Genomic DNA, 27776 nt, shown 5'->3' on the forward strand with positions numbered 1-27776 from the left:
CGGATTCCCTCCTTAATCAGGTGATTTCAGGTGACAGTATGGGGTTTCGGCAATGAGATGCAGGGCCTCGCGGCCGAATTTAATACCCCCTCCTTTTTTAAAGTATTCATGAATCTAATAGAAATGAATATAAAGAGGAAGCGCCAATGTCCCCTGATTTATTTCGTTTCGCACTAGGGTCATTTTTTAAAAATCTTAAATTTTACTAAAAATTCACAATAGCACTCTATTTTTTTAAGATTCAAACAATTTAATGCTTATTTCTAAAGATATCTTAAAATTATAAACGTCTGAAGATAGTTCAAAACCTCATTTTTTGACAAATTTTGGTATTTATCCCAAAAATGTATAAAAAGGACATCCATCCTTAATCAACCAAACCAAGAAGTTCTGATGGAAGTAGGTTATTTTTATTGTACATGATATGGACTCTTTAATATAATAATCCCAAAAGGATTTGACAACTTTTATGTTTTGACCTTGAAGATGTAATACCGCCAAATCATAGTAAGTCACATCTGGTTTCATACGAAAAAGGGTCGACTAAAGATATTCACTTGAATTTGAAAGTTGAAGGAAGTTAACCCTGCATTGTAGAAAAAAAATTTCTTAACCATAAACATATATTTTGGATGTTTCAAAGCACTATTCTTTGTTTATTTTAAAATATTTTGGAAACTTACTAAAGTCAGGAGCCTGTAATTCAGTGGTTGTCGTTTGTTTATGTGTTACATATTTGTTTTTCGTTCATTTTTTGTACATAAATTAGGCCGTTAGTTTTCTCGTTTGAATTGTTTTACATTGTCATTTCGGGGCCTTTTATAGCTGACTGTGCGGTATGGGCTTTGCTCATTGTTGAAGGCCGTACGGTGACCTATAGTTGTTAATTTCTGTGGCATTTGGTCTCTTGTGGAGAGTTGTCTCATTGGCAATCATACCCATCTTTTTTATAAAGCTTGTATAAAGAAAAAAATGGGTTGAAAATTTTATTGGTTTACCGGTGATAGTAATATCTTATATGCAATGAAATATGTGAAATTTTCACCATAGTACTGGAAAAGATATAACTTTACTAATGCCAAGTCTTTCTTTTCTTGAAACATAGATAAATTCTGCACATTTTTTTTGACAAATGCCAATTTAACAAAAACTAATAGGGGAAAGACAATGGTGGTATTACTCCTGAAGGTTAAACAAATACAGATGGAAATTGGCCCTCCCTCTTTAACCTACACGCATCACGCATCAATTTTTGAAATTAAGTGTTTACCTATAAAAATTTAAACAATAAAAATATTTTAAATTGACGATCAATTTCACAGTTCTAAAGGTCTGTTATGTAATCTTACGTGATGTATCAATTGTTTAATTTGAGCGTTAAATTTAGTTGATTTTAAGAGATGTATTTCAGTTTTAGGAGTTTGCAAATGGATTGTTTTAGTTTTTTAAACCACATACTATTATCTTACAAAAATCCATTTAGATTAAACAATAAACCTCGTTTATATTTGTACATATGACAAATAAAATGCATGAGATACAGAAGAAAAACATGACAACTTCAATACTTAATCAATGAATTTAAGTTTTTCACGTGAATGGTAAGTTACGATTTTATTATTATTTGGAACCGAGAAAACAAATTTTGTTAGCATAATAATTTTTTTTTTAATTTTACAAACAGTATTTTGTATAAACATGATAAAGTTGCAGCGAAAATTTCAATATCGTCATACAAATTAAAAGAAAATGTTATATCATATGATTTTCCTCTCATCAAAATTTGTAAGTATAATAAATATTTTTTACTCTTTGTCAAATTTAGAGAGTAAAAAACTATTATAACATTTACAAAATATTAATTCCAGAAAAGATTTTTGAACGAAACGATATGTTGGAAACAAATATCAAACTTCGTATTAGAAATTTAAATTTTGAGGACTATCAGGTTCTGCTAATACAGTTTTTAACTTTCCAAGGAATAAGAATTTTTTTTTTGAAAGACGTAATCAGAGATTTTATGTAAAACTTATTCATGAACATGTACACACATTGATTTTAAAATTTTAAATACTGGCTGCAATTTTTTTTCTAATTATCATAAAAATAAGATGTGGTATGATTGCAAATGAGACACTACCAGACTAAATGACGTAGAAGTTAACAATTATAGGTCACCGTCTTGCCTTCAACAATGAGCAAAAACCATACCGCATAGTTAGCTACGAAAGGGTCCGAAATGACTGAATGACATACATGCATATATAAAACAATACATTAATTTAACCTTTCCGAATATAAAAATAAGTATGACTTCATCGATGTAATCTTCTTACTTGATTCATTATTCAAATTTTAAATATTAATAATGAAATAGTTCAATTCTTTTATAAAGTTGTGCCTATAACAATTTGCTAAACACTTAAACCCGCCGAACCCGTTTTAATAGGATGGCAATCCCACGTTAATATACCTGGGAAATGGTCGTCTTTATTCAAATAAAGTTCACTGGTAACCATGGTAATCAAAATTAACATTATTGATGTAAAAGACAGATTAAAAATATAAGTCGGTTTAATATGGGCGTATGACATTTGCGTCAATTTTGAAAATATCATTTATTTTCATTTGAGCCAAAACAAAGTTTTCATTTGCGCCAATTATTAATTTTTCATTTTTGCAAATTTAATTTGAACAGGTAAGATCTGTTACATTTTAGATAATTACCGTTACCTCGGTTAATACAATGTATCAAGTAAGTGGTGTTCAATGAGTACATATTCATGTTGTAACAAAAAAATTGTTCCGGCGTGACATTTGTTCCGCCGGAACTTTTTTCATAGGAAATATGTTCCACCGGAATTCATATCACAGAAAATTTATACCTGGAATATATAATATAAGGAAATATGTTCTAGCACTGCAAAATGTGTTCCGGAACTAATTTTTTAACCAAATGCGAAATAAGTTCCGGAGCAAAAATCACAGCTCCATGAATTTTGTTCCAATATTAAATGTTTTAAAAAAAGTGAAATAAGTTCCTGTGATAGAAATCAATGAATAAGATCTGCTCGAACCTATTTCCGACAGAAAAATTATAAGTTTCTTTGCAACATATTTCACAGCATAATATTTTCAAGAATGCAAGAAAATCATTTTCAACCCAGAGATTTAAAGAATGCTTCATAAGCTGTTTATAGGGAGAGACGTAAAAATACACCAATTTTACCCAAGAATAGACAGGATGCATACACAGCCATCGGCGTCAAAACCATCAAAATTTCTTGCTTGTGAATGACTTTGAAAGCGGAATAATTATTTTTGCAAGCCATGTGAATTTGGAATGTATGTGTAATATTAGTGTGATGATATAACAGAAATATTCATTGATGGAACTTTCAAGTGCTGTCCATAATACTTTTATCAGATGTGCACCATATATGGATGCAAAAATGGTAACTACGTTCCTCTTCTGTAAATTGCTATCTTACGTCTGGTGAATATAGTTTTAGAAACTTTTACAATACACTTATCCTGTTCGTGGACTGGTGAGCATGTGGCAAATGGCAGACGGAAGGGGTATTTTTGTTATTATATCAATAAATTGTGTACAACTTGTTTGTCTCATGACTTGTGTTTACCTGTAAATTGGCGCAAATGAAAAATAAATTGGCGCAAATGCAAAACACCGGTTGATATGATCGTTGACATTTTAATTAAGACATTGAGGGTTGAGAACAAATAAGTTACCTTTTAAAGAGCTATGACCTTGCTTGGTTTTACTTGCAGGAAATGGCAGCTAGATTTATCTATGTTTTCTTGGCTCTGACAACGTTTGCTACACTGCAGACTGCAAGATACGATGAGTATTGAATAAACTTTGTAAAACTTTGATTCATTGGTTGATGATTAATTGACTGTTCATTTTATGATGTTGGGTCATTTGGTACTTCAAATTTGATAAAAAAAGTTGAATATGTGTTTTTTTATACTTAAATGGGTAATTGTTACGATATAAAATGTGTACATAGCGAAATCTTCAGAAATGTACTGCTATTGAATTATTAATTTTATTGTCTTCCCAAACTCTAATTCGCCGACAGCTTTTTCATATTGAGTGGAGTATTGCGGAGCACGACGGAACGGATATGAACGCTGTGCCGGAGATTGACGAACCACATTTTGATTATTTAAATAATAACTTAATGAGTTCCAATGTAGAAAAAATATTCAACGAGTGACAAATGGACGGATAACGCGTAGCGCATGAGTTAGGTGTCAGTGTTGTTTGATCACACGAGTTAAATATTCTTCGATATTTGAATTCTCGGATTAGGTTTTTATTATTACCTGGGACTATTATACTAACCTGGGACTATTATACTAACGGGACTGGAAACTGATCGATCTGTTGAGATTTCATTGTCCCGATAGCGGATTATTGATTTTTTGTTTTGATTGACAGCTAGCCTATCGTGCCACGTGGGTAGTATAATAGTCCCAGTTAGTACATTGACTTTGAATGTAACTAAAGCAGAACATTCCAGAAGCTATCCTTTTCTATGTGTTCTCACTTTTTTTAGAGACAACTTCTTTGGTGTCAACAACGTCTTGGCAACACCTCTTGTTGCATAGTGCCAGAGCAGTGAGATTGCAATATTCACATATGAAATATGGTTTTTATTTGATTTGGAAATCATGGTATAGAATAGAATAGAATAGAATATTTTTATTTCCCAAATTACAGGGCCCATAAAGGGCATAAAATCAGATACAATTGATTTACATAATTGGTAACAACAACAATAATAGTCACTTGAAAATATATATTTAGTATATATGCATTGGTCAGAATCAGAGCCAAAAACCACATATATATTGTGAATAAAAGAATAAAATTACATTATATGCATTCATTCTCAAATCATTTACTTGACTTAGTGTCAATATGCATACCTGATCTCCTTAATTCAAAACAGTCACAAATATAACAGCCCAGTTTTTCCATAAGAGTTACATTTTCTTGAGTCAAGAGCCATAAAAATTTAGAAGATTTATTTAAATTTTTAAAATTATAACAATTGTCAGATATGTATTGAAAAAAGTCTTCCCTTTGAGTATCATAAAGAGGACATTCTAACAAAAAATGAAGCTCATCTTCAACTTTACCAAGTGAGCAATTTGAACAAAGACGCTCAGATCTTTCTATATATTTTTTTTTGAATATCTGTCTGTCTCAATTTTTAAAGAGTGAGCACTTATTCTTAATTTACAAACTGACTGTCTTTTTTTAAAATCCTGTAGTTCTAAATATTTTTCTTTTTTAAAACAATTTTTTATAGAAAAATAAGTACCAAGCTTCCCTTTTTCAGAGTTAATTGTTTGATACTTCAGTCTATTCCAAAATGTTAAATAACTTTCACATAGTTTATTTTTAACATACTGACATAAAGAACCAATTGATTGGTCAAAATTTGGTAAATCAATCTCTCTCTGAATATAATCTATACTAGAGTACCATGTATTTACATTAGAAATATGTAATTGTTTACAACATATGAATGCATCAAATAATAATCCTTCTCTCAAACCTTCCATTCTATATATGACAATATTTTAACATTGATAAAATTATAGTAAAATAAATAGGAAATCTACCAAGCTCTGACATCACAGCTATGTTACTGGACTTTCTGTTTACACCAAGAATATATTTCATAAATTTGTTATGAGCTTTTTCAGAGGAATCCTGACCAAAAACTTTTTCCAATATATAATCATTATTTTTTTTACATGCAGCTGAATCAGTACGAAACATTCCCCATATTTCACTGCCATATAATAGTATGGGTTTAATTGTATGATCATAAAGATGTAAAAAAGTGGCAATACTAGGGTTAGATGATGACAAGCATCTCTGTAGCTTAAAACATGCTTTTAAAGATTTGTTGTATAATTCATCTTTACACTGCTTGAATATACCACTAGATGTAAATGTGATTCCAAGATATCTATATAATTTTGCACATTCTATCTCTTTACCTCCAAAATGTAAACAGCATTTTAAGAATTTTCCTGGCTTGTTAAAAATTATACTTTTTGTCTTTTTTAGATTAACATCAAAACACCATTCTAAACAATATTCATGTAACATATTAATTCTCTTTTGCAAACCTTCTTGTGTTTCTTAAAAAATTACGACATCATCAGCATACATAAGACAATCTACTCTACGGTTATTAATAGTTACTGGATCAGGACATGACAAAAACTTGTCAGGTAGATCATTAATAAATATTTTGAAAATATTTGGGCTTAAAACATCACCTTGTCTAACCCCTATAAATGATTTAAAACATGGGGTCATTTCATTATCAATTTTAACACATAGGTCACTTTTATTATACATATCTTTAATGATAGAATAAAACTTTCCAGTAATATTGTTTGTTAATAGCTTATATCTGATACCCTCATGAATCACTTTATCAAAAGCCTGTTTAAAATCTACAAAACAGGCAAATAGTTTACCCCCCTTTTTACTAATATATTTATCAATAATGGTTTTTAAAACAAAAAACATGATCAGATGGTCTACATTTTTTTGAAAATCCAATTTGACATGGATTAATCAATGATTCTTTTACCAAAAAATGATCTAGTCTGTTATTCAAAACAGAGTTAAATAATTTACCAACACAAGAATTAATGGCAATGCCACGATAATTATCTCTTTTACTTGGATCACCAGACTTAAAAACAGCAGATAAATAAACTGATGACCACTGCATTGGATATATACCAGATGAAAATACATGGTTAAAAAGTTTCTGAATTAAAGGTTTTAGAACTAAACTTCCTGCCTTTAGCATCTCATTAGGTATACCATCCAGACCTAATGCTTTACCACTTTTGAGTTTAGATATTGATTCAAATATTTCTTTAGTAGAGAATCTATAATCTAATTCACAGAAAGTTTTATTTTTTTCCATATTTTCTATTTTAGAATTAATTTCTTTAATTCTTGTCTCACTGATTGAAGGAGATTTATTCAAATCTGAAAAATGATTAAACCAGGCTTCTGGTTCTACCAACTTTTCTTTACTATCGTCTGTAGACTCCTTTAAAGAATTAATAAGTTTCCAGTATTGTTTTGGATCAGAATCTCTTAGATTATCAAGACTATTCAGGATGGACTGTTTAAATGTGCGCATTTTATATTTACACAATTTCTTATATTCTCTGTAGCATTTATAATATGAACCTCTGATGATAGGATCATACGGAAATTTTGACAACAATTCACCTTTTGATACTAGAGTTTTCCTCTTTACACCTAAATCAGAATCAAACCATTTACAGTTAGGTCTTCTTTTTTTAGATGATTTATTGCGAAAAATATTTGCCTTTGAAGCAGCAACATTTATAATATTTAAAAAATCAGAAACTGCTCTCTCTGAATCTTCATTGTCATAATCATGATTCATAAAATTATTTAAAAGAGTTTTGCAAACAGGGTGGCAAAGTGCATCTTGAAATTTACTGGTTGATGATTTTGTCCACTTATAACCACCAGGAAATGCATGCATTTTAAATTTATTAACAGATAAATGTGAAGAATATTATTGCAAGCAAGTCATAAATCGACTAAGAATTGGAGTAAAATTGTTACAAATATTTGTCTATCAAATTCGATGGATTATTTTATTATTGTTATTTACATGTGTATCATACCCCAACGCTTTTTGAAGCAAGTGGGTATATAATAATAGGGCTGTTCGTCCATTCCGTTACACTTGTGTATCAATTACTGCTCCTAAAAATGATGTAGGAGTTTTGTTGAACTTTCATACTGTGAAACTTATTGTCCCATGATGTACTTGTTTACTTTGGCATGGCATTAACTTTGTCATATCCGCACAATATAGCACGCATTTGAATCTGCTTCTTAACTCCTTACTATTTTTTTGTCCGTATTATTTTTGGGTTTCCCAAGGCAAATCATAGATGTAACTTTTCCTTAATGTGGAGGGGGGATGTCATTGTGTGACCTTTGCTCCCAGTACCTCTAGTTTGTTTACTGTAATGACGTTACTATCTACAGTTATCAGGTACTGCAGGTGACACCTATGTCACTAGAAAATAAGAAAGAAGTGCTGCAGATTATTCAAAGACACGACGTAAGATATTTAAAAATATTTTGTCAGGACAGCGAATACTATCTCAATGTAACGAGTTATTTATTGTGTATATGTCAGCGAGACAGCAACCCAACAATACAAAGAAGGTGCGTCTATCTTGTTTGCAAAAGATTTATATATGTACTTGTGATAGAAAACTTTCTACAGTGAATCAGGATTTTACCTTCGAGGGGTAGTGGCAATTTCCTTTGAATTTGTTGCATTGACACGGTCATTTTCAAACTCGTCGTCAGATCATTCTGAAAATTGAAATTTGAATGAAAAAATCAAATAACTATTTTTATATGTTTCTATTAATTCAAAATGTTATTTAGCGCAACACGTTGCTGTTGAAGACATTTCAATTGAAAATTGCAAATTTTACATGTTTTTGTAAAAAGTTGCACCAACGGACGTCGTTTACCAAAATTAATTCATTTGTATGATCTATAGGACAATGTAAAGCAGTACTTCTACCATAATTTTGTTTTATTTAAGGGTGGCCTTCGTTTACATTTGTATGATCTATAAGACAATGTAAAGCAGTACTTCTACCATAATTTGGTTTTAGTTAAGGGTGGCCTTCGTTTACATTTTTAACAGGATAAATACTCAATTTTTCAAAAATCTGTCTTTGGACTTCTTTTCGACGTTTATAATTTGGTGATATGTTTAAAAAACCATAATATTAACATAACCTTAAAGTAACACATGGAGCTGTTTAAGTAAAGGTGCCATCTAATTTCTCGTGTGTTATTATAAAGGGTTAGTGAATGGATTATGATTAACAATATCCCAAATAGATTTGTATTCTACGATGGCTAATATTCCCCAATATTCCTGCAATAACCCTTTTATTTTAGATCAAAGTTTAAAGAACTGTTTCAAAAATATTTTTGTCACTGATAACATTGATATTTTGAAGCTATATTATCATAGAATATTGCACACTTACTTTCTGTTACTTTCAGTTAAAAATACTATGTTGCTATGTTATCGTCTCTCATTAATCTGTACAGATTGGCTTATGTATACAAAATGTATCTTTTATAAATGTATTGTATAATTTTATGCATAAGGTGAGACGTAAATAAAAAAAAAATATTGAATTGAATTGCTAAAAAAATAATGTAATTTCTCGTATGACGTATGTTGTTATTTTATTTCTCGTATGTTATTCTGTAATTTCTCGTATGTTATTATTTTATTACTTGTATGTTATTATTTAATTTCTAGCATGTTATAATGTAATTTCTTGTATGTTACTATTTTATTTCTCGTAGGTTATAATGTAATATCTCATATATTATTATGTAATTTCTCGTATGTTATTCTGTAATTTCTTGTATGTTATCATTTTATTTCTCGCGTTTTTATTGTATTTCTCGTATGTTGTTGTTTTATTTCTCGTACGTTATTATTTATTTCTCGTATGTTATTATTTTATTTATCGCATGCTATCATTTAATTTCGCGTATGTTATAATTTTATTTCTCGCATGTTATTAGTTAATTTCTCTTATATACTAGTAATCATTTGATTTCTCGTATGTTATCATGCAATTTCTCATAGGTTAGAACGTGATTTCTCGTTTGTCATTATGTAATTTCTCGTTATTGTATGCTATCATTTTATGTCTCGGATGTTATTATTTTATTTATCGGATGTTATTATTTTATTTCTCCTGCGTTATTATGTTTATCTATGTGTGTTATTATGTTTATCTCTCGTGTGTTATTATGTATATCTTTCGTGTGTTATTATGTTTATCTATGTGTGTTATTATGATTATCTTTCTTGTTACTATGTTTATCATCGTGTGTTATTATGTTTATCTCTGTGTGTTATTATGTTTATCTCTCGTGTGTTATTAAGTTTATCTTTCGTGTGTTATTATGTTTATCTCTCGTGTGTTATTATGTTTATCGTTCGTGTGTTTTTATGTTTATCTCTGTGTGTTATTATGTTAACTCTCGTGTGTTATTATGTTTATCTCTCGTGTGTTATTATGTTATTTCTCCCTACAATGGTGAACAATTTTCAGCGAATGATACACAACATTGAAATGGAAGGTTTCTTTTAATTCCAGGTTAGTATATGGCACAGACAAAGAAATGGTAAATCCATAGACATACAGGTGTCTCCAAACATAATAGATGTTGTTACTCGAGAGTTACATGATGTTAACGCGCCATATTCTAGATGGATACCAAATATCCAGTTGTATGTATACATAGGACATCTTCAATATTCAAAAAGGGGTAACAATGAAGGATCATGGGGTGAAACTTTTTTACCCTCTTGAAAAACAGGGTTTATTCAGACACTTCAAGTGTTTCCACAGGTGAAGAGAAAATTTTAATTTCATTTAAACTGTTGAAACTAAGGACAGTCAGTATTTTTAAAATAAATAACATTGGCCACTTCTCTTTTTGACGAAAAACACTCAGCTGAAGAAAAACCGATATGGTATCCGTACTTACAAGCGTTTCTGAAATAATCTTCATCCGGGACGCTCGTTTAAGTTTAATTTTGCCTGAGGGGTTCAGTGTAACCTTAGTTTTAGGACAATTACATAATTTTATGATCTCGTAAATTACAAACAATTTTTTTTCTCATTTAAATCACGCCAGTTCCGGAGCACTGCATGGTTACAGTACGCGGATGGTACACTCGGAAACTAATATGAAAATGTGGTATGATTGCCAATGAGACAACATTCCACCAGAGACCAAAAGATGAGGATGTAAACAACTTTTGGTCACTGTACGACCGTCAACAATGGGCAAAACCCATACCGTATTGTAAGCTTTGAAAGGCTAATTAATACAACATGATGTTTACATGAGTAAACCTTATCCATAAAACTACTTGTGAATCCACTAATGATATAGCCTTACACTGGGATGTTTGTTCCCAAAATACGGTCGAACGCCGGACTTGATGTTTGGGCTCATGGGTGGGCTCGGTTGCTTTTATTGATAAATTGATACAATAATCTAATCAACACGATATTTACATGAATAAACCTTAACCAGAAAACTACTTTGTTCCCTAACACGACCGAAACACCTGACCTAAAGTTTGGGCTCATGTGTGAGCTCGGATGCTTTTATTGATATAATACTAGTTTCAAATAATTGTATGAACATTTTTTGTCTTTTTATTTGATTTATAAAAAATCTGTATAGAAATTACTTATAGTATATGTGATCGCTATTTTTATATGTGGTTAATAAGCACAATAAAGATAGATTTGTTATTTTTAACTTTTTGTCAGAAAATTTATCATGATTTGTTATCATTGCAAAAACCATTGTTTTTTTTTATATTGCATTTTATATTTTTATATTATATATTAGATTGATAGATGAGCAACAGATTGAAGAGTATGAAAAAGCAGATGGCTTCAAAGATCCCGGACAAACGTTTTCTCTTTCACGATACAACACATTTGAAGAGGTGAGGATAAATATGTTATCACACCGCGATCAGATAACTGTCCTATGCTTTGGTTTCAACCTGAAATTAACATGGTTACTAGTCATTTAGAATTTATATATATCAACACCGTCAAACATTTCTAATTTAATCTCAGTCAACGTTCAAAATACAACTGGCGTGACGTCAAAACAGGTTTAGTTAGTTGGTTTACAAAGCGAAAAAAGAGTGTCATATTAAAGCTAATTTCCTTATGCTTGTAGAATAAGACTTTGGTTAGCTTGCTTGCTTTGTTTGTATAAAAATTTGCTAAATCATTGTAATTAAGATCGACATCTGCAAACAATATAGATAAGCGGAGTTTAACCTGTTTACATGTACAATTGGGTGTTCCTAATCTTCAGGAAAGCATCCAATCAAATTTAAGTATAATGTGTACATGTTTAACTCCGCCTTTCTATATTGTTTGCAGATGTCAATCTTAATTATAATTCTTGAGCAAACGTTTATACAAACAAAGCGAGCAAGCCACAAGCCAACCAAAGTTTTACTCTACAAGCATTAGGAAACTAGCTTTATATAGTCACCATTTTTAAATACTTCGTATTCGCTCAGTGAGCGATGTCATTTCTTTTACCCTGGGGGAATTTGATCAATCTTTCATTTTCTGTGTTTGGTTTTAGTTCTGTTGTTTGTCTTTTCTAATGTATTTTCTGCCCAACTTCTGTTTCTCATTTTTTTTTTTTTTTTTTTTGTGTGTCTTCTTACTGTTTTTCGCAAGAAGATATGGCACAAATTTGGCTAGAATCTCTATTTTTAAGTAAACACGCGATAATATTCTTGAACATGTAATTTAATCGAGATATCTGCATTCATACACAGTCTAACAAGAACATTCTTGAACGTGTAATTTCAGATATCTGCATTCATACACAGTCTGACAAGATCATTTTTGAACATGTAATTTCAGATATCTGCATTCATACACAGCCCGACAAGATCATTCTTAAACATGTGATTTCAGATATCTGCATTCATACACAGTCTGACAAAAACATTACTGAATGTGTAATTTCAGATATCTGAATTCATACACAGTCTGACGAAAACATTCTTGAACATGTAATTTCAGATATCTGCATTCATACACATGTAATTTCAGATATCTGCATTCATACACAGCCTGACAAGAACAAAATTCACTGGACCATCAGGAGATGATATATTGGTAGATCACAAAGTTATTGGTAAAACATATGAGGAAAACCCTATTCATCTCATTAAGGTAGTCAATAGTCAAATCATCGTTTAAAAAAACCCTTTTACAAATAGTTTTTTAATTCATCGGTGGATATAAAGGCAATGGGTTTGTCAAATTGTTTAATCCTTATTGTTACAGCAAATGAAAGGATTCCATTTTGAGTATTGGACGATTTTTCACAATATACGTAGGGAGATACACAGTGTGTGTCCTGTCCATTTCTAAAGTTTGGGTTCTTGCAGCTAACAATAGTTTTTGAATTCTTTAGCAATGGAAATTAGGAAATTAGTCAACGGAAAATCTCATTCAATTTAAATTTATATGAATGACCCTGTATCGTACTTTGTTGTGTCTTCCTATTTTATTTGGACGATCAGAATGGTTTTAGGTGGGTTTTTTTTGGCAAAGCGAAACATCAACTTTGCCAGTTCCTTATAAGGATATAAAATTGAGAATGGAAATGGGGAATATGTCATGTTTATTATTGTGCGATTCATAGTTTTGTGTGAATTTGGTTAGTTTTATGACGTTGCTTATATCACTTTTGTAATTCTTAGAATAGATGAGGGAAAAAAACAAAGAAACATTTTCTTTAAACTATTGGTGCCTTTCAACATCATTGGTTTGTGAAAAAATCATAATAGAACACCAAAATACTTTCTTACCGTTGATCTACTTTTTACTGAATTATGAACTACGTATATAGAATATGCTTTCCATGTCAACGTAGCTGGTCGCATTCTGTTTGGAGCTCATGTATAACCGTTTCACTTCCGAATTTGTGTGTTTGTCTGTCGGTTTTAATATTTGAATTGACTTCGGTACAGTATGAAATCTAGTGAACGAAAACAAAAGAAAATTCACTCTTATGGAAGAGTCGAGAAAATCAATAATAAAACAATGCTGGTGACGATACTGATCAAAATTTATTTCTAAATAACAATTGTACATTTTAAAAAAATGATCTGTTAAATTGTGTTATTAAACATATACATGCAAATACACGATGTTTTATGTTAAGTATTTATCGAGATAATTGCATTCAATCTCAGTCGTAAGTATTTTTTTGAAACCGACTCCAGTTAATCAATACAGCTCACTACAATTATTTACATAGGGGAACATCTCAAAACATTTTTCCAAACTTAGTTAATTTTGGCACCTTCTGTGAGAACGAAAAAAAAGGAACATCAAAATCCAAAAAAGTTGATAATTTTCTGAAACATAAAACATATTCAAAATTTAATTCTCTAGTTCCTGTCATGCCTTAAAACTTTTCCAGCTGCACAGGTTTGTCTCCGAGTAAAATGTGTGGTGTAAATACGGCCATATTAGCCAAAAGGTTATGATGAACCTTTACATTTTTTAGATTTCAGTTTCACAAGCTTCTCAATGCAATTATCTCGAAGCATTTCCCACTGGGTATACTATGCTTATTGTTAATTCAAAATCCGTTTTATAGATTATCCTTCATTAGATTGTTCTTATGGATATAACTTAAGATATTCTATAAGATAATAAACAAATAATACATAACATTATCCATTATTCACAATATTCTTCGAAACTGTAAATAAAATATTACAAATAAAATTATGTTCAAATGATTCGAATTCCAAAATCACTTGTAAAAAAAACGAGAAATTAAAAAAGAAACAGAATTCTTCACGATCAATGACAAAAGTCTTGTATGATAGTTTTTTAAGGTTTGCGTACCACACAAGTATTTTAAAGATTTCTGTCTTGATTACAGATATCCAAACTAGGTTCACCGAAAAAAGCCATATTTTTGGAAAGCGGTATTCATGCCCGTGAATGGATTGCTCCAGCAGTTGCACTATATATTATCAATCAGGTACCATCTTATCTTTATTAACCAGGTTATTTTACAGCAAAATCAATTAATTACAAGTTTAACCAGTTAATTGGACCAAAAGATAATCGAGGAAATTTCGGGTATTAAAATGAGGTACAATTTATTCATGAGACGAAACCTTCGATTTACATGAACTCTTAGACTACCTTAGCAGTCATAATTTCATCACTTGAGTCCTTATCTAGGTCTTGCTAGAATAGAAATAGACCATTTGCAAAACGCGTATGGCTCAAAGAAGTGTCAAAATGAGGATTCTGCACCACCATTGAATTTTACAGATATAAGGAATTTTTATCTAAAACTCGGAAAGGGGATGCAAACAAAAAGTGTCTCAATTAATTGAATGATTGTTGTTTGCTCAACGTCCAGTGGTATGCATAACCAGGACAGGTCTCAATTGAGTACCAATCAATTACAATTTGGCATTTATAACCAAAAAAAACTTGGAAGTCGAAAAGGTCACAGACGAATTATTGAATCAAGAAGCTGAAATTGTAGTGAAAGCTGTACATCAAGGTCTTTTACATACCCAAGATGCAGTTCCCAGGTAGACTGGTTTATCAAACTTGAGCTTTGTCTTCTTCATATGGATCGATACCAGGTGTTTGTCGATTACCACCCGTCGATCGAAGTTTGGCTCGACCACGAGCTCCAATACATGCTTCTCTGTCGTTACCAGTTTTGCATTGACCGTTTTCCGGATTTCCACATGCATAGTCTTTCCAAACACGGAGTGGCTCATCATTTTGAAAAACTCCTTATCAGAATCTGGCTCGAAGACTAAGATCCGATGCAATTTGGCCAGCGTCACATCCATCCATATAGATGTGTACTGTTTGATAGAACTTATTTGATGCCGTTATCTAGCGGGGTCATCAGTTTGTGTACTTGATTGATCTCCACCATCTCATGTCCAAAGGATAATCGCTGTGATCGTCGTAAAGTTGCTAGCTCTGGATACACTATATAGGTCATCCTTTACCATGATGTCCATACTTGTGATCATTGGAGTGTGTCACGATGTCCTCGGATCCTTTTTAACCATTCTGTTTGCGTCCAGGTATGTCAGGTAAAATACTTGGACGGTTGTCTTCTGTCGTAGTCTCTCTAGTACGGCGGATTGGTATCCTTAATATGTTGGTGGGAACTCATAGCGACTCTTCCTATGGTTTCTTTCTCAATCATGGATAACATGTCGTGGGTAGGACAACAATTCCAATATAACCTCGGTGTTTTTTTTTTAACCTGCATCGTTTGCCAGTCCGGGGGCTGTATAAAACCATGTGGAGACAAAGTTGTAGTTCTCCATGCACACATCCCTGTGGTGTTTGAAGATGTCCATCAGTTGCACACGTCGAATACCAGGTAAATTTAAGGCTATACATTGTACAATAACATGATAGTTCCGTTTAGTCTTATACTCGAACGTGTCATATACTTTTTGAATGTGTGCGAAGTCTTCGTCTTCTTCTCTTGACCATTCAAGATCTTACGGTTGTAAAGTTTTCAAAGACTAAAGATACGCATACTCTAAGATTGATATTCTTATTGATTTTGTTTTATAGCTTGCATACAACCCAAGCAGATCTACAGCTGTTGAACAACTGGTTGATGACTTTGACTGGTACATTATTCCAGTTCTTAACCCAGACGGCTACGTTTATACTCATAACAAAGTGAGTTACACCAGTAATGGTAATAGTAACAACAATGGTATCAATGTTACTGCATCACTATTAGTAGCTCTCTTTCTCTCTGAAAACTTAAATGGCATTCAGAATGCAAATGGAATTTGAAAATATGAATGCAACTTACGAGTTAGAACCCATGTCATCAATTTGTGAGAGCTTCTTTCCTCTATCCTACGGAAAAGCCTTGTGGTTTTCAACTAAAAAAATGTCAAATAAGTTCATTTCAAATGTGTTATAAATCATGATACCGAATATGTTCTGTTATCAACAGGATAGACTTTGGAGGAAGAACAGACGACGGCCTTTATTTGGAGATAATTTGACAGACATCTGTCATGGAGTTGATCTAAACAGAAACTTCGATTATAAATGGGGTATGTATACAGATACAGATACAGATTAGTACGTAAGAAAATATATCTACGATCAGTTCCACACACTCACCTGATGATGATCGACCAAATCGTATTGCATTCTCAGACTATCTGCGATAAGTTCCACACACTCACCTGATGATGATCGACCAAATCGTATTGCATTCTCAGACTATCTGCGATCAGTTCCACACACTCACCTGATGATGATCGAACAAATCGTATTGCATTCTCATACTATTGATATTGCTTACGCAAAAGGCTTTGACCTTAATTATTGGGTGCCACCTCGTCGACCAAATACTTTCTGATCTTTTCCAAGTTTCAGTTGGAATTCACGACTTTAAAATGATGACATATTTTATTCCGTTGCCATGGAAAGGTTTTAAACAAGAACAAATCAGGTGCAGAGTAAAGATATTCCTACATCTCAGATTGTGAGACACGTCGATATGAATGCTTTACATAATACTAGTAAATAGATATCATATGTGCTTTGCTCCATCATTATACCTCCTCTTTAATTTAGCACTTACTTTAGACAAAAAAAACCCATAAAAATACCAATTGCACAATACATGTATTTTGTTTTGTTATACTACAAAGCAATAACTCAATACGCATGGAAACCATGTTTAGTGTCATTTTTATGGATAATATTGTCCTTACCCTGCTTGCTACAAGGTCTGTGCTGCTAATGCCTATTGCCGAGGACAACCTTTAGATGACTCTCTTAATTTTGTGGCTGTTATTTATATCATTGGCGTTTACCCCACATCTATTTTTAATTGTATAATTTTGGAGTGGTATATAGAACTTTTGGCAATTGTTTTTTTTCTAGGAGAAGGTACCTCAACAGAAGATCCATGTACAGAAACGTATTCTGGACCCAGTCCCTTTTCTGAACCAGAAACCTTAGCTGTGAGAAAGCTCTTGATGAACAGAAACATCGATTTCCTGTTATATATATCCTTGCATTCCTATGGACAATACTGGGTGTATCCATGGGGGTACACGTCGACGTATACTAAAGATGTCAAATATTTGGTATGTTTGTTCAAATGTATCTATGTGCCTCTTTTTTTATTCCATACTGCCATGATTTAAATTAAATTAACAAAAAAATCGTGAATCCCAATTAAATAAATGTAATAGTTTTCAAACATTACAATTAGTTGATATTTTTTTAATCTCACACTAAGGTTCAACATTTGTATGAAAATTTGGTCTTGGATAGTTCTGGTAACTTTGATTTGTATTTTTCTCAATTTCTGCTTTACGTGTACTTGTGCATCTTTGGCTTTTGAAACTTTTTGGTATGGCCTTAGTGATGAACATTTTAAAAGCAGGAAAGCATTTAAAACGAAGACAATAAAGCACACTTAGAAACACTTTATACATACAAAATTTTACACAAGCTGTTTATGGTGTAAAATAAATCATTTAAGGAATAACTGTTTCTTATTTACCGGCAGCAATCGTGATTTTAAACACTTGTGTCAAGCTATCCAGCAATTCTCATCCTGCAATTCTCTTGCGATAAAGCTATCCTGCAATTCGTCATCCTGCAATTGCGTTCGAAAAACAACTTGAGTGACAATTTCATTTTTTTTCAAAATCATGATTTTTGACTTGTTTTGTTTGAAAAAAAGATAAATATCAAGTTTTTTATATCCCATTCACAAATTTCTAACTTTAATTTACACATTTCTAACTCATCTTTACGGTTTATAACTAGAATTTACAATAAGAAAAATCATGACGATTCACAAAGAGTTATATATCTGTGAAGTCCCGGATATGGTTCGTTTTTATGCATGTTTAAGAATTTCTTGGGTAAGCTTTCCTAAAGGGCCAAAATTTCGTTCGAAACACGGAAATAAAGCCAAATTCGATAAAATATGCTCTAGGGTCACCTACTTTCCAACCAATTGTCTGGGTAGTTCTTTATGTCTAGGGATTATAACCTCTGCTCTAATAAATAGCTATTGGATATTACTACAACGGGAGGGTATAGAATTTCTGGGGTAAGCATTCTTAAAGGCCGAAAAAGTCGTCCGAAACATGGAAATAAAGCCAAATTCTATGAAATACGCATTGGGGTACCCACTTTCCGACCCATTAATTCTGTAGTTCTTTATGGCTTGGGATTATAGACTCTGCTCTAATAAATAGCTATGGGATAGTACTACAACGGGAGGGTAAAGAATTTCTGGGGTACGCTTTCTTAAAGGGCCAAAATTTCGTTCGAAACACGGAAATAAAGCCAAATTCGATAAAATACGCTCTAGGGTCACCCACTTTCCAACCAATTGTCTGGTTAGTTCTTAATGGCTAGGGATTAGAGACTCTGCTTCAATGAATAGCTATTATATAGTTCTACATTGGGATAGTAGATAATTTCTTGGGTAAGTATTCCTAAAGGCCAAAAATTTCGTCCGAAACATGGAAAAAAGCCAAATTTGATGAAATACGCATTGGGGTACGCACTTTCCGACCCATTAATTCTGTAGTTCTTGGTGACTAGGGATTATAGACTCTGCTTCAATAATTAGCTATTATATAGTACTACAACGGGAAGGTAACAAATTTCTGGGATAAGCATTCTGAAAGGCCGAAAATGTCGTCCGAAACATGGAAGTAAAGCCAAATTCTATGAAATACGCATTGGGGTACCCACTTTCCGACCCATTAATTCTGTAGTTCTTTATGGCTAGGGATTATAGACTCTGCTCTAATAAATAGCTATTGGATAGTACTACAACGGAAGGGTAAATAATTTCTGGGGTACGCTTTCTTAAAGGGCCAAAATTTCGTTCGAAACACGGAAATAAAGCCAAATTCGATAAAATACGCTCTAGGGTCACCCACTTTCCAACCAAATGTCTGGTTAGTTCTTAATGGCTAGGGATTAGAGACTCTGCTTAAATGAATAGCTATTATATAGTTCTACATTGGGATAGTAGATAATTTCTTGGGTAAGTATTTCTAAAGGCCAAAAATTTCGTCCGAAACATAGAAAAAAAAATTCGATGAAATACGCATTGGGGTACCCACTTTCCGACCCATTAATTTGGTTGTTCTTTATGGCTTGGGATTATAGACTCTTATAAATAGCTATTGGATAATACTACAACGGGAAGGTAAAACATTTCTGGGGTACGCTTTCTTAAAGGACCAATATTTCGTTCGAAACACGGAAATAAAGCCAAATTCGATAAAATACGCTCTAGGGTAACCCACTTTACAACCAATTGTCTGGTTAGTTCTTAATGGCTAGGGATTAGAGACTCTGCTTCAATGAATAGCTATTATATAGTTCTACATTGGGATTGTAGAGAATTTCTTAGGTAAGCATTCCTTAAGGCCGAAAATTTCGTCCGAAACATGGAAAAAAGCCAAATTTGATGAAATACGCATTGGGGTACGCACTTTCCGACCCATTAATTCTGTAGTTCTTGGTGACTAGGGATTATAGACTCTGCTTCAATAATTAGCTATTATATAGTACTACAACGGGAAGGTAACAAATTTCTGGGGTAAGCATTCTGAAAGGCAGAAAATGTCGTCCGAAACATGGAAATAAAGCCAAATTCTATGAAATACGCATTGGGGTACCCACTTTCCGACCCATTAATTCTGTAGTTCTTTATGGCTAGGGATTATAGACTCTGCTCTAATAAATAGCTATTGGATAGTACTACAACGGGAGGGTAAAGAATTTCTGGGGTACGCTTTCTTAAAGGGCCAAAATTTCGTTCGAAACACGGAAATAAAGCCAAATTCGATAAAATACGCTCTAAGGTCACCCACTTTCCAACCAATTGTCTGGTTAGTTCTTAATGGCTAGGGATTAGAGACTCTGCTTCAATGAATAGCTATTATATAGTTCTACATTGGGATAGTAGATAATTTCTTGGGTAAGTATTCCTAAAGGCCAAAAATTTCGTCCGAAACATGGAAAAAAGCCAAATTCGATGAAATACGCATTGGGGTACCCACTTTCCGACCCATTAATTTGGTTGTTCTTTATGGCTTGGGATTATAGACTCTAATAAATAGCTATTGGATAGTACTACAACGGGAAGGTAAAATATTTCTGGGGAATGCTTTCTTAAAGGACCAATATTTCGTTCGAAACACGGAAATAAAGCCAAATTCGATAAAATACGCTCTAGGGTCACCCACTTTCCTACCAATTGTCTGGTTAGTTCTTAATGGCTAGGGATTAGAGACTCTGCTTCAATGAATATCTATTATATAGTTCTACATTGGGATAGTAGATAATTTCTTGGGTAAGTATTCCTAAAGGCCAAAAATTTCGTCCGAAACATGGAAAAAAGCCAAATTCGATGAAATACGCATTGGGGTACCCACTTTCCGACCCATTAATTTGGTTGTTCTTTATGGCTTGGGATTATAGACTCTAATAAATAGCTATTGGATAGTACTACAACGGGAAGGTAAAATATTTCTGGGGAACGCTTTCTTAAAGGAGCAATATTTCGTTCGAAACACGGAAATAAAGCCAAATTCGATAAAATACGCTCTAGGGTCACCCACTTTCCTACCAATTGTCTGGTTAGTTCTTAATGGCTAGGGATTAGAGACTCTGCTTCAATGAATATCTATTATATAGTTCTACATTGGGATAGTAGATAATTTCTTGGGTAAGTATTCCTAAAGGCCAAAAATTTCGTCCGAAACATGGAAAAAAGCCAAATTCGATGAAATACGCATTGGGGTACCCACTTTCCGACCCATTAATTTGGTTGTTGTTGATGGCTTGGGATTATAGACTCTAATAAATAGCTATTGGATAGTACTACAACGGGAAGGTAAAATATTTCTGGGGAACGCTTTCTTAAAGGACCAATATTTCGTTCGAAACACGGAAATAAAGCCAAATTCGATAAAATACGCTCTAGGGTCACCCACTTTCCTACCAATTGTCTGGTTAGTTCTTAATGGCTAGGGATTAGAGACTCTGCTTCAATGAATATCTATTATATAGTTCTACATTGGGATAGTAGAGAATTTCTGTCTGAGGTAAGCATTCCTAAAGGCCGAAAATTTCGTCCGAAACATGGAAAAAAGCCAAATTTGATGAAATAGGCATTGGGGTACCCACTTTCCGACCCATTAATTCTATAGTTCTTTATGGCTATAGATTATCGACTCTGCCCTAATAAATAGCTATTGGATAGTAATACAACGGGAGTGTAAAGAATTTCTGGGGTACGCTTTCTTAAAGGGTCAAAATTTCGTTCGAAACACGGAAATAAAGCCAAATTCGATGAAATACGCTCTAGGGTAACACACTTTCCAACCAATTGTCTGGGTAGTTGTTTATGGCTAGGGATTATAAACTCTGCTCTAATAAATAGCTATTGGATATTACTACAACGGGAGGGTAAAGAATTTTTGGGGTAAGCATTCTTAAAGGTTGAAAATGTCGTCCGAAACATGAAAATAAAGCAAAATTCTATGAAATACGCATTGGGGTACCCACTTTCCGACCCATTAATTCTGTAGTTTATTATGGCTAGGGATTATAGACTCTGCTCTAATAAATAGCTATTAGATAGTACTACAACGGGAAGGTAAAGAATTTCTTGGGTATGCTTTCTTAAAGGGCCAAAATTTCGTTCGAAACACGGAAATAAAGCCAAATTCAATAACATACGCTCTAGGGTCACCCACTTTCCTACCAATTGTCTGGTTAGTTCTTAATGGCTAGGGATTAGAGACTCTGCTTCAATGAATAGCTATTATATAGTTCTACATTGGGATAGTAGAGAATTTCTGAGGTAAGCATTCCTAAAGGCCGAAAATGTCGTCCGAAACATTGAAAAAAGCCAAATTCGATGAAATAGGCATTGGGGTAACCACTTTCCGACGCATTAATTCTTTAGTTTTTTATGGCTATTGATTATCGACTCTGCTCTAATAAATAGCTATTGGATAGTACTACAACGTGAGGGTAAAGAATTTCTGGGGTACGCTTTCTTAAAGGGCCAAAATTTCGTTCGAAACACGGAAATAAAGCCAAATTCGATGAAATACGCTCTAGGGTAACACACTTTCCAACCAATTGTCTAGGTAGTTTTTTATGGCTAGGGATTATAAACTCTGCTCTAATAAATAGCTATTGGATATTACTACAACGGGAGGGTAAAGAATTTCTGGGGTAAGCATTCTGAAAGGCTGAAAATGTCGTCCGAAATATGGAAATAAAGCCAAATTCTATGAAATATGCATTGGGGTACCCACTTTCCGACCCATTAATTCTGTAGTTCTTTGTGGCTAGGGATTATAGACTCTGCTCTAACAAATAGCTACTGGATAGTACTACAACGGGAGAGTAAAGAATTTCTGGGGTACGCTTTCTTAAAGGGCCAAAATTTCGTTCGAAACACGGAAATAAAGCCAAATTCGATAACATACGCTCTAGGGTCACCCACTTTCCTACCTATTGTCTGTTTAGTTCTTAATGGCTAGGGATTAGAGACTGTGCTTCAATGAATAACTATTTTATAGTTTTACATTGGGATAGTAGAGAATTTCTGACGTAAGCATTCCTAAAAGCCGAAAATTTCGTCCGAAACATGGAAAAAAACCAAATTCGATGAAATACGCATTGGGGTACGCACTTTCCGACGCAATAATTCTGTAGTTCTTGATGACTAGGGATTATAGACTCTGCTTCAATAATTAGCCATTATATAGAACTACAACGGGAAGGTAACAAATTTCTGGGGTAAGCATTCTTAAAGGCCGAAAATGTCTTCCGAAACATGGAAATAAAGCCAAATTCGATGAAATACGCATTGGGGTTCCCACTTTCCGACTCATTAATTCTGTAGTTCTTTATGGCTAGGGATTATAGACTCTGCTCTAATAAATAGCTACTGGATAGTACTACAACGGGAGGGTAAAGAATTTCTGGGGTATGCTTTTTTAAAGGGCCAAAATTTCGTTCGAAACACGGAAATAAAGCCAAATTCTATAAAATTCGCATTGTTGTACCCACTTTCCGACCCATTAATTTGGTAGTTATTTATGGCTAGGGATTATAGACTCTGCTCAAATGAATAGCTATTGGATAGTTCTACAACGGGAAGGTAAAGAATTTCTGAGGAAAGCTTTCTTAAAGGCCCAAAATTTCGGAAATAAAGCCACATTCAATGAAATACGCTCTAGGGTCACCCACTTTCCGACCCATTAATTCTGTAGTTCTTTATGGCTAGGGATTAGAGATTCTGCTTCAATGAATAGCTATTATATAGTACTACATTGAAATAGTAGAGATTTTCGGGGGTAAGCATTCTTATAGGCCCAAAATTTCGTTCGAAACACGGAAATAAAGCCAAATTCGATGAAATACGCTCTAGGGTCACCCACTTTCCAACCAATTGTCTGGGTAGTTCTTTATGGCTAGGGATTAGAGACTCTGTTTTAATGAATAGCTATTGTATAGTTCTACATTGGGATAGTAGATAATTTCTTGGGTAAGTATTCCTAAAGGCCGAAAATGTCGTCCGAAACATTGAAAAAAGCCAAATTCGATGAAATACGCATTGGGGTACCCACTTTCCGACCCAATTATTTGTTAGTTCTTCATGGCTAGGGATTATAGACTCTTATAAATAGCAATTGGATAGTACTACAACGGAAGGGTAAAACATTTCTGGGGTACGCATTCTTAAAGGACCAATATTTCGTTCGAAACACGGAAATAAAGCCAAATTCGATAAAATACGCTCTAGGGTCACCCACTTTCCAACCAATTATTTCGGTAGTTCTTTATGGCTAGAGATTATAGACTCTGCTTCAGTGATTAGCTATTGGATAATACTACAACCGGAAGGTAAAGAATTTCTGGGGTAAGCTTTCTTAAAGGCTCAAAATTTCGTTCGAAACACGGAAATAAAGCCAAATTCGATAAAATACGCTCTAGGGTCAACCACTTTCCTACCAATTGTCTGGTTAGTTCTTAATGGCTAGGGATTAGAGACTCTGCTTCAATGAATACAAAACTTTACTTTAAAGGTTTCCTGGTCTCTATCGAAGATAATGATTATATATTTGGTCTGCAGCTAAATAATTTTGAGTTGCGACGTGTAAGCATTTGCCTTGCAGCTACATCCTATTTTCCGATGGTTTGAAATTTTACAAGACTCATCGCGCAAGATACATTTTCGTCAAACATCTTTTGGGTTGTATAGAAGGGAATAATTTGATATTTGGTCTGCTGCTTGATAGTTATGAGTTGCAGCGTTTGAGAAATTTGCATATCAACCATGAAGCCACTTCCTGTTTTCCGATAGTTTGAATTTTATAAGACTCAGTGTTTAAGGAAATTTCTCTTCCCGTGCCTTCGATGGAAGGTGATGGTCATGTATGCTTCAGTATACATCCAACTTCAATCAATTACATGCACTGACGCAGGTCCACGTCTGGTATTGGTCTTGTTTAATCATGTTGAAAAAAAAATGATAATAAAATTCCAACTATTTGAGTACATCTATTTTACTGTCTACAGAGTTTGACAAATATTAGACACAAATACACCCATTGATAATGTACAATGATATTTTCGTATATTTTTGAATAATTTATACAGAAAACATGGAAAAATAAAAAAATAAATATATACCAATCGGCAAGTATAATGCTATGGACAATGAACTGTTCTTAAGCACACAAACCTCTGTATCCTCTCATTTGTTTTAAAAAAAAAACTATATGGAAAATTTATGTCTTAGCATTAACATTGAATATTGTCAACCTTGCTACTTAGTTAATCGCCATTTCTTTACGCATTGCCAGCAACAAAATGATTTGTTTTATGTCTTATGTAAAATTTATTAAGTGATGTCTGTCAATTCTGTTATAACCCGTACATTAACAGCATGCTGTATCTGGATAACACGATGTACAATGATTAATGTGTACACATTACATCATATAATTCTTTAAAAAAACGCATTTTTCAACGAGAGAAAAACATCATGTATGAGTTAGACTTTGCTTTAGAACGGTTTATATTTGCGCTTTCAGACGACCCAAGATTCGAATGGTACTAATTGTAGTCTTAATCGTAGGTGACCGACAGTTTTCGCAAATGTCTATTAATACTACTACTACATGCTTGGCTACTTTGAAGGTCGGTACAGCAAAACAGTGCTAGAGTAACTAATGTTTATATAATTCTAGAAATATACGCACACGTATTATCAATTTCCAAGTTCTTTTAAAATGTGATATTTGAATATTAACAATATCCACACTGTTACGACGTCTTTACGCTTAATCTATTGGATGTGCACGGATTGATGATTTAGTACACTTAGATATAAACCTGTTTAAACTAATATACGTTGTCTTGGCTGGATATTTTAAAAATGCAGTATTGGTTTTGATGACGGTCGTACGTTGACCTTTACGAGTTATATGCCATTTGGTCAATTAGAGATAGTTGTCTTATTAGCAATTACATAACATTTTCTTTATAAGTATGTTTCTACTGTCGTCATCTTCCACGTTTATCGGTATATACCTTCTTTACGACACAACTTGTTTTTTTCATATTTCGTCATTTTTTTCATGACAATCACATATGTATAGTTTTGATTACAGCAACATTATACTATTTACAAATAACATGCATAGATGAGTTCATCCGGATATTGTTTTCCAGGAGGATTTTGTAATTGGAAATGGTTGTGTTGTGTAGGAAACAAAACACTAAATGACCGGTTATTCTTGTAAAAGAATCCCCCCTTTTTCAGGAAGTACATAACTTGCACACATTTACAATCCTAAAGTGACAATTCTGATCTGTTGATCGATTGGCTTTCTTTAGCTCTTTTTTTGTCCATCTTGATTTTCACATAGTCGGATACATCATTGGCTTTTAAACTTTGGATTTGAGCGTTTGATCGTGTTTAAAGGTTATTCTAAAGGAGCTATTGGACACAATGAACTTATAAATGTAATTTTATTTTGCAATCTGGATCCATTGGCTTTCCATAAGTGATCATAAGTTATTTCAATTGCAATGTTGAAACTGTACTGTTTTGTTTGAGAATGAAAACAATCTAAATTCTTCATACGAAATGAAAAAAAAAATATCACTTGTAAGTTTTACTTACCTTTTTGGTAAGGATAGACTCTTGAAATATTAAAAATATTCCTGTCTTTCATTATTGATTACTTTAATGCGAGTTATCTACCCTTTCAAGTATGGTGTGCGGCATTTATCATATTTACTAACTTCATGATAATCTGAGATCATCTTATTTTCCTTATTCAAGTAAGAATTTGTCGTTTCAAAACACGTCATGAAAAAAAGTATTATCAGTTTTTGTAGAATCGAACATCAAGTTTCTTTACAATGTTTCCTTTGTTTCGTTATTAAACATTTTTATCAGTATTCCAACTTAGGTCTTGGGTATTTAAAGAAGGAAGAGTTTATAAAAGATACGAACAAATCAGAACATTACTATAGAGTTTCAACTTCATATGTGAAACAGTAAATACATGATTTATCTATTAAAGTAGAACAAACATCATACTGTACCAACATTCGGTACTGTTCATTGTTTCGTTGACAGTAAACGAATAAGACCGATCGTGCGTCCCATACCTGTTAGACTACTTTAATGTCATTTAATGTGCTAGGTCTTCATCAAACACATTACTATATTTCAAAGATTCAAAGAATGTTCGCATCTAAGGAATGTTTACGCCAAAAAATCCGGTTATATCTTAATGTAGTGTTATCTAATAACTTTTTCACTATATTCATTTTGTCAGTCATACTGTGAAATGACCTTCCATACTCTCGGCATCCTGTAAAGTAGTTCCTAAAAAATAACAATATGTCTATGTTGAATGAGTAACTGATATTATCTGTATTATAGCAAATGTCTTGTAAAACAAAGCAGA

At 33.0% G+C, this 27776-nt stretch overlaps 1 protein-coding gene across 1 annotated transcript in view; it reads left to right on the forward strand.

The window, feature by feature from the left end:
- The first annotated feature begins 1504 nt into the window (after positions 1 to 1504).
- The window catches only part of LOC127701013 (carboxypeptidase B-like), a 49429-nt gene continuing 23157 nt past the window's right edge, over positions 1505 to 27776 (forward strand). Inside the window, exons 1-10 of the mRNA XM_052204772.1 lie at positions 1505 to 1601; positions 3790 to 3866; positions 8105 to 8180; positions 10270 to 10403; positions 11543 to 11642; positions 12784 to 12906; positions 14636 to 14737; positions 16324 to 16434; positions 16721 to 16823; positions 17665 to 17870. Of these exons, the coding sequence (XP_052060732.1) occupies positions 1599 to 1601; positions 3790 to 3866; positions 8105 to 8180; positions 10270 to 10403; positions 11543 to 11642; positions 12784 to 12906; positions 14636 to 14737; positions 16324 to 16434; positions 16721 to 16823; positions 17665 to 17870 (1035 nt within the window). The 5' untranslated portion in view covers positions 1505 to 1598. The remainder of the gene's footprint in view (positions 1602 to 3789; positions 3867 to 8104; positions 8181 to 10269; positions 10404 to 11542; positions 11643 to 12783; positions 12907 to 14635; positions 14738 to 16323; positions 16435 to 16720; positions 16824 to 17664; positions 17871 to 27776) is intronic.

The sequence above is a fragment of the Mytilus californianus genome, unplaced genomic scaffold, assembly GCF_021869535.1.
Source record: "Mytilus californianus isolate M0D057914Y unplaced genomic scaffold, xbMytCali1.0.p SCAF_5, whole genome shotgun sequence".
NCBI lineage: Eukaryota > Metazoa > Mollusca > Bivalvia > Mytilida > Mytilidae > Mytilus > Mytilus californianus.